This window comes from Nesoenas mayeri (assembly GCF_963082525.1).
Source record: "Nesoenas mayeri genome assembly, chromosome: 11".
NCBI lineage: Eukaryota > Metazoa > Chordata > Aves > Columbiformes > Columbidae > Nesoenas > Nesoenas mayeri.
The window spans coordinates 20,688,840-20,696,836 of record NC_137563.1 but is presented as its reverse complement, the minus strand read 5'-3'; the positions used below and the strand labels follow the sequence as shown (position 1 = coordinate 20,696,836).

At 59.2% G+C, this 7,997-nt stretch overlaps 1 protein-coding gene across 1 annotated transcript; it reads right to left on the bottom strand.

Moving 5' to 3' along the window:
- Positions 1 to 1,238: 1,238 nt before the first annotated feature.
- On the bottom strand, positions 1,239 to 7,022 carry PATL2 (PAT1 homolog 2). Its single transcript, XM_080351132.1, has 19 exons — positions 6,963 to 7,022; positions 6,374 to 6,476; positions 5,940 to 6,247; positions 5,731 to 5,799; positions 5,558 to 5,611; positions 5,080 to 5,247; positions 4,898 to 4,984; positions 4,428 to 4,582; positions 4,258 to 4,326; positions 4,045 to 4,183; positions 3,840 to 3,960; positions 3,669 to 3,766; positions 3,356 to 3,400; positions 3,055 to 3,203; positions 2,683 to 2,842; positions 2,233 to 2,373; positions 2,041 to 2,138; positions 1,813 to 1,962; positions 1,239 to 1,527 (listed from the first exon to the last, which is right to left on the bottom strand). Exons 1-19 carry the CDS (start codon positions 6,984 to 6,986, stop codon positions 1,488 to 1,490), a joined length of 2,178 nt encoding a protein of 725 aa, XP_080207258.1. The 5' UTR covers positions 6,987 to 7,022; the 3' UTR covers positions 1,239 to 1,487.
- Positions 7,023 to 7,997: the final 975 nt, after the last annotated feature.

Sequence of the window (7,997 nt, the reverse complement as noted above, 5' to 3'; positions counted from 1 at the left end):
CCTGACAGAGTTTGACAAAGCTCGACAGAGACCAAGAGAGCCTGACAGGGCTTAGCAAAGCTCAACAGAGCCCCATATTGCCCCACAAGGCTCGACAGGGCCTGGTAGCGGTTGAAAAAGCCCGGCACAGACTAACATGGACTGACAGAGGCCAACAGAGGCCGAAAAGGCCCAAGAGGGCTTGAGAGAGACCAACAAAGCCTGACAATACCCAACAGAGATTGACAGAGCCCGACAAAGCCCAATAAAGCCCGACAGAGCCAGACGGGGCTTGACCAATACTCACAGGGTCCAACAAAGCCCAACAAGTTCCAACAGAGCCAAACAGGGCCCAACAAGGCTCCACAGGTCCTGACAGAGCCTGACGAAGCTTGAAAGACCCTGACAAGTCCCAACAGGGCCTCATAAATCCCGTCAAAGCCCGATATGGCCCAACAGGGCTTAACAAGGACCGAGAAAGCCCAACACATCCAAACAGAGCCTGACAGTGCTTGACAATGCACAATAGGTCCTGACAGAGCCCGACAGAACCCGACATGGATGGGAATGGACCAACATGGACCAACAGGGCTTAACAAGGACTGAGAAAGCCCGATAGTTCCCAACAAAGTTAGACAGGCGTAGACAGGGCCAAACGAAGCCCAACAGAGCTTAACAGAGCCTGACAAGAACCAACAAGGCTCATCTGAGCTCAGCAGAGCCTGGCAGAGCCCAACAAAGCTCGACAAGACCTGACAGGACCAAACAGAGCTTGACAGAGCCCAATAAAGCCTGAGAGAGCTCAATAAAGTCTGACAGAGCTTAACAGGGCTTGAAAAAGCCCAACAGTTCTCAACAGAGTCTGACGGGGCCCAGCTGAGCCCAACCAATCCTCACAGAGCCCAGCAAAGCCTGACATGGCCCAACAGATCCCTACAGAGCTTGACAGAGCCCAACAAGACCCAACAGGGACTGACAGGGTCCCACAGAGCCTGACCAAGCCTGACAAGGCCCGACAGAGTCCGATAAATCCCGACAGGGCCTGACATGGTCAGACAGAGCCCGACAGGGCTTCATAATTCCTGACAAAGCTCTACAGGGCCTGATAGGACTTGACAGAGCTTGGCAGTGCCTGACAGGGCTCAACAAAACCGAACAGGTCCCAACAGACCCCAACTGAGCCTGACAGATCCCAACAAAGAATAACAGGGCCTGACAGGAACAGAAACTGCCCACAGGAGCCCGAGGAGCTTGTTCATCACCTTTTTAAATTTTATTTCAAGTGCTGTACACAAACTCACCCCCAGGTGCTCCCAGCGCCCCTGTGCAGACACCAACACCTTAATGCCCGCTGGGTGCGAGGCCAAAAATAAGTTACCCGCGTCCCCGTGGCTGTGTCCCCGAGCACCCAGGCAGGTCACCGTCGGTCCTGCCCGCGCCCGTTCACCCGGAGTGCCCTGCACCAGGGTCAGTGTTCGCTTCAGAACTTGAAGTCCAAGCTCCGGCGCTCAGCACGGCATAGCAGCCTCGGATGGCAGCGGCGAGCACCTGCGGGGAGAGGACAAGGTGGGACATGGGGTTGTGACACTGCCCAGCCACCCCAGAGCTGTGGGTTAAGTCACTGGGGGCATCCCCCCAGCTTTCTGCCCCCCAAATTGGATCCATCCTGCAGGTACGTGCCATCAGGTGTGCAAACACAAAAGCGGGATTGCTCAGCAGAGCCAAGTCACAAGGATCAGCTCAGCCCCGGGGAGGCTTGGAGACTCATGCCCAAGGGCACAGAAGCCCAGGGGACCCCCAGGTGAAGCAGGAGCCACACCAGGCCACACTCACTCCATCTTGGCTTCCAGGTGGTGGACGGTCTGCTTGTCCAGGTAGCGGCAGAAGAGCGAGAGGAGGTTGCTGGGCAAGAAGAGCGGCTCCACCAGTGAGGCCTTAGGCACTTGTGACAGCTCCCGGGCCACCAGGAACACCATGTCCGTCCTGGGGATGCAGAGGCAGCGGGTTGAGCACCCCAGCGGCTGGCGAACCCCAAAGCCCGTGGCTGGCGCAGTCCCTCACCACGTGTCGAAGTCACCGCCGCACGGTTCCAGCGGCGTGTCGGAGGACAGCAGCCTCTCGCCATGGCTCAGCAGGGAATAGAGCAAGGAGATCCCAAACTGCAGGGAAGCACCAGGAGGGAGGATCACGGCCAGCAGTGGTGGCACCTTGGGGACATCACACAGCTCTGCCCCTCTCCTTAGGGCCACCTACCTGGTTCTTCAAGGCCATGGTGAGGGGGAGCTCAGGGGACTCGGGCAGAGGTCTGGTCATCTCCTGCAGGACCTCGAGGAGCTTGCTGAAGGTCATCCCACCCACCACCTCGTTCAATGGGCTGTAGAGCAGGGGGAGAGACTGGGCAGGGCAGAGGGGAGAATGGGATCTGAGACCCTTCGACCCGTCACGGCTGCGGCCCCAGCTCTGAGCCCCATCCCCACACCCGGGGAGACAACACTGAACCCCCCACAGGAGGAAACTGCCACCAACATTGCTTTAACCCCTCCTGGAGACATTTCTCCTCCCTAAGGAAGGAAGGAGGCTCCTGTCTCATGGCAACTTGACCCAGTAAGATGGGTCCCCCCCTTGCCCAGGTCACCCTCAGCAAGAGCAATAGGGGAAACTGAGGCAGCCCAGGACACCCCTGCCCTGACTGGAGGTGCTCGCCTCATCCAACACATCCTTCTTCATGAGGAAAGGCAGGTGGTGAGTGATGGTCAGCAGGATCTTCTCTGTTTGCTGTTGGGTCAAGTAGGGCAGCAGCCGGGCCGTGAGCTTCTTGCCCTTCCTCACACACAGGAGCTGCAGGAACTCATCCTCCGCCTCCCTGGGGATGAAGGCTCCGTTGGGCACAGATCCCGAGGGACCTGGAGCATCTGTGTCCATCCAGAAGGACCAACATCAGCTCCAGTGGAGGAAAAGGCTCATGGGCAGGGTCAGCACAGAACCCAACCCACACCATCACCCAGAACCACCCACAGTGACCCGTGAGGACCAGGACATGCCACCCGCTCCCCTCTCCCCGTGGCACAAACTCACTCTTCACTGCTGCAAGCCCTGATTTTCAAGGCTTGGTAGATACGTTCCACTTCTTGGCTCTTCTGCTCCTGACAGCAGGGCTGCTGCTCCTGCGGGGCCAGAGACATCTTCCGCTGCATCTCCTCCACTTCCAGCAGCTGCAGGAACAGCTGGACAAAGAGCACAGGGGAAGGGGACAGCTCAGAGTGTCTCTTACCAACTGGTGGGGCCTCTGCCCAAGTAGGAGTCACCTCACAGAGCTCCTTGGGTGAAAACTGAGTGTCCGCATGTCCCACCCTGCCCCGAATCACGGCTCACTCACCTTCTCGATCCTGTGCAGCGCCCGAAGCCGATGGTTCCCCGCAGCCTTTTGGGGGGGGAAAGGAAGGTACAACAGTTACGGCTGGCTCCAGACACTGCCACCAGCACCCCTCGACAAGGGACAAGCTGCCACCATCAAGGTGGCACCTACTCCAACAGTGCATCCCATCCCACAGCTCAGGGCAGCACCCAGAGCCAGGGCAGCACCCATGCTTGGGCACAACAGCTCCTAAAGCTCCTGCGAAAGCTGCTCCAGGGCCTGGGGTAAACTCAGAGCGGTGTCCTCAGGCTGCCACCAGCTCCCCATTACCTACCTCCTCCACAAGTGCATGGTACACGGCGTCGATGGCCCGGCGAGGGCTGTAGCAGGTGGACACGGCGACCTGGCCCAGAGAGCCTGCGATGCGCACCACTGGAGGAGAGACGGGACATGGTGACACCACATCCCTCACCCCCTGGCCCGGCCACCCGCCCCAGGCCCTCACCAGAGTCATACGTCTCCACTTTCTGGATGAACGGTGTGACCAGCTTGGGGGGTTCCTGCTTGTTGCGCCCACCAAGCAGCTCCTCCTCTGCCTGTTTGTGCTCCAGCCGGTGGTAGTAGGTCTGTGAGAACAGGTGTAGAGCCACCGTGAGCCCAGGCACCTCCAAAAGTGACAAAACCCCAACCCTGAGGAGCACAGAGCTCACCTGATAGTAATAGTCATCATCCATGTTCTCGCTCTGCAGCTGGATCATCTCCACCTTGACCACCCAGTCCTTCTCCTTGGAGGTCATCAGCCCCACGTAAGGGTCCACTTGAGGAGACCACAGCTTCTTGGGGGAGATGCTGGGAGAAGATCGCAGCCTGCAGTGACTGCCCAGGGTCCCCCCAGTGCCTCAGGGACCTGGGGACCCCCTCACCTCTGCGCCTGCCGCTGGGTCAGGATCCGCTGGTGCTGGGGGTGCAGCTGCGTCATGTGGCTGGGCACGCTGTGAGTGACATCAGACAAGGGTTGGGGACTCAGCACCAACACCAGAGCTGTCCCCAGAGCTCCAGTCCCACCCGGACACCTCACTTGCCATCCTTCTACCTGAGATTGAGCTGGCCACCGGCTGACGGGCCAAAGAAGAGAGCGGGGTCCAGAGATGGAGACATGGGACCGAAGTGCATGGCAAGAGGCCGCGGGGGGCTGCCGACAGCGGGTGACATGGGCCCAAAAGGGGTGGGAGACGTGTATCCTGCGGTCTGGAGAGGAAGGGAGAAGCATTTGGGTGATTGAGGGTCCCAGAGGGGTCTGTCAGATCCCAGCTTCACCAGGGCCACCTTCTCCCTGCATGGAGGGGACACATGAGGTGACACCCCCAGGATCCAGCCACTAAGGCTGGGCAAGGGGACCCTGGTGTCACCAGCGATGGGACGCTCCAGGTCCATCCCAGCATGACACCAAGCAAAATGCCACATTCGCTGTGGGTCCCATGGGAACAAGAGGACAAACAGATTTATAAAGCCACCTCAGTGGGGACACATTTTTACCACAGAAGCGGGTCGCAGCTGCATTACCTGGTTGGAAGCGAAGAGTGGAGAGGGTCTGCGAGGCGGCGTGAAGGGCCGAGGGGAGCATGGGGAGCGAGGGACCCGAGGTGGCTGCTGCAGGGTGGAGACGGGGGTGTCATTGGGACAAGACTGTCCCCAAGAGAGGGCAGAGGAAAAGAGGACACCATAGCCTCCCCAAAACCTGGTACCTGCTGGAGAAAGCGCTGAGGGAAGGACTTGGGGGACACCAGCCTGAAGTCGGGGCGCTTGGGGCGGGGAGAGCCCCTGTAGCCCCTCTGCGCCGGGGAGCTGAGGAAGTCGAGGGCCACGTTGGTGGCTGGCAGGGGCCTCTCCAGGACCTGCAGGATGGCTTTGTCCTGCGGGGAGGAGGCAGCAGGAGGTGGGAACGGGGCTCAGCTGGGATCCATTTAGCTCCCCCAGCACTGAGCAGCTTCCTAGAGCCTTTTGTTATTGCTCAAGCAGACTGTGATGACATGCAACAGCAGGGGACACAAAGGGACACCTGGCACAGGGGTCCTGCTCCCCAAAACTCAACAGCTTTGCCTTCAAAGCCAGGCTCTGCTTAGGGTAGGCACCACTTTGAGACACATCCTTGGACCTCCAGACCCACAATGAGGCTTTGAATGTCCCCTGGTCACCCCAAATGGCCCAGTGAGGAGTACCCACCTCCAGCACATGGTGGGGCGGGATGGTGCCCCACACCGCGGGATCCATCGCCAGCTGGAAGACAGGCAGATGGTCAGTGTGGGGAAGGAGGACAGGAGAGGGGCAGGGGACACTGCAGGGGCTGCTCAGCCCCATCCTCAGGTGGGAGAGAATATCAGAGGGAATATTTTTACCACATCCTCTTTGTCAAACTCTGCCCAACAAGCACCAATCTTGCTGTCCAGCACTGCCGAGTCTTGGCTCTGCAAAGAAAATGCCACAGGCACATCACTCGTCCCCCCTTGGTAGGGACCAAACCTTCCCCTGGAGCCTTCTGTGGGGCAGAACCCCCAGGTATGGGGCCCCCTGCCGTGGATCCCCTCCCGCTCTGCTCAGGCGTCACCTCCAGCGAGGGTTTGCTCTGCACGGCTCTCATCACCGCCGGGTCCCCCAGGTTGTCAGGCTCCTCACAGAGCTCCTGCTCTTCCTCCTGCTCCTCAGTCCCCAGCTCTTCTTCCTCTTCCTCCAACTCAGAACCGACGTGCTCAACTTCTGGCTCCATCCCACCTTCCTCCTGGGGCTCCCCCGGCTCCACAGCTGCTCCGGGTCCCAAATCCTCCTCGGTTTCCTCTGCCACTGCTTGGGTCAGCTCAGGGCTCATCTCTGGAGGCATCAGGAGTTTTGCAGTGTTCTCCTCCAGGGGGTCTCGGTCTTGGAGGGGGGAAGCAGAGCATGCCAGGGTGGGTGAGAACCTGGGCAGAGGGACACCTTCCTCACCCCCACACCTCCATCCTCCTCGTCCTGCTGGGCACTGGCTGCTCACCCCCAAGATCTTACCTAACCCAAAAGTCATCTCATTGTACAGGTCAAGGTCCTCATCCTCCTCGGCCATCTCCTCCAGCAGAGGCTCATCTTCCACCAGCAGGTAGTCCTCAAGGATCTGGGTGCAAAAGCAACAGGGTCACCGCTATGGGAGGCAGGCAGGGGAGGGGTAACCCTAACCTGACCCCAAACTGGGGGACACCCAACCTCTCCCCCACACCCAGGGCTCATGGCTGCTCTGCAGCTGGAAAGGGAAGAGCAAGAGCCACTGGCACTACCATTGAGGGCAGAAGCCCATTGAAGCCCGATGGGAACAACGTTGTGGCCACCCAGAGGCGACAGTGGCCAGTGCAGGAGCGGCACTGCACTGAGTGACACCATTAGGCTTCAGCGTGAACACCCCGCTGTCAGGGCATGATCAGCACCCGAGCACAAGGCAGGGAAGGGCACCCCACCAGCACCTCCAGGGCAGTGTCTCCTCCGGTACCGACTGCTGCAGCGAAAGCCAGCACCGGGAGAGCGGGGAGGAACCGGCACCGGGAGAGTGGGGCGTGACCGGGGACAGCGGGAGAGGAGGCGACCCCAGAGCAGGACAGACACTCACAACCGGCTCGCCGCCCTCCGCCATACCGCAGCACCACCCGCCCGCCCACGTCCCTCTACGGGGCCGGGCTGCCCCCGCCGCCGCCTTTTACGGGGCCGCCGCCGCCGCCACTCCGGCGGCACCGCGCCGCTGCGCATGCGCCTGCCGTACAGCATGGCAGCGCCCAGCTGGGTCCCGCGCCTGCGCAGTGTCTTAGCCACGCCCCCTCCGGCTAAACCACGCCCAGAAGGGCGGGCCCGCCGGAGGAGCGAGGAGCGGGATGAATCAAAGCAGGAGCGCCCTAAAAAGGGAAAATTTGGCTTTTTTAAGCAAATCATGCTGAAGAAACTCGTGGTTCGGCTCCTCTTTACAGGGAAATTCTTGCTGGTTATGGCAGAGTCATCCGCAGGGGTTCCCATCCCGACAGGGACAGCCCAGAGAAAGGATCTGTGTCCTGCAATTAGCTATTTGTGCAATTAATCCTCCCCAAGCCGAGGGGATGGCTCACCTGGGTAACCAGAGCAGCCTGCAGGTCACTCTGGGGCGGTGAGCCCCCATGCCAGCCCAGCTGCCAACACAGCAGTGGGTGTTTATTGTGTTTATTTCTGCCGGAGCCATGAGATCCTTGATAAGGCTCTGGTGGCAGCTGCGTCCTCTTATCTCCCAGCAAAACACTCAACGGCAGCTGCATGGCTGGTGCTGCTCATCGGGCAAGAGCTCAGAGCTGCTCCGGGGTGGATTGGTAACAAGTATTTGCAGGATTTTTTTCTTTGCTGAGTCTCTGATTTACCTCCTGCCTTTGGGGGGCATACTCTTCATATGTGTTTTACTGATTTAAGTCAGGTTTTTAGATGAGGTGTATTAAGAAGTCTTAAAGAAGCCCATTGTTAGAGGAGCTGTGTGATATTGCTGTTTTCTTTCCACTAGTAGTGACTTCCCTTTCTTTTCTCCTTTTTAACTTTTTAATCCTTACGCAGCTGGATGGAAGACAGTATATTTATATCTGCTTCCCAGTCTGAAACAGTGACATTAAAGACCTGTAGGACCACAAGCAGA

What these genes read in the sequence shown, in the direction of transcription:
- PATL2 (XM_080351132.1), bottom strand. Translation starts at nt 6,986, where the DNA reads ATGGCGGAGGGCGGCGAGCCGGTT. An exon ending in AGAGCAAACCCTCGCTGGAG is followed by an intron (nt 5,800 to 5,939) that starts GTGACGCCTGAG and finishes TTTTCTTTGCAG; the next exon opens with AGCCAAGACTCGGCAGTGCT. An exon ending in ATGATGACTATTACTATCAG is followed by an intron (nt 3,961 to 4,044) that starts GTGAGCTCTGTG and finishes CTGTTCTCACAG; the next exon opens with ACCTACTACCACCGGCTGGA.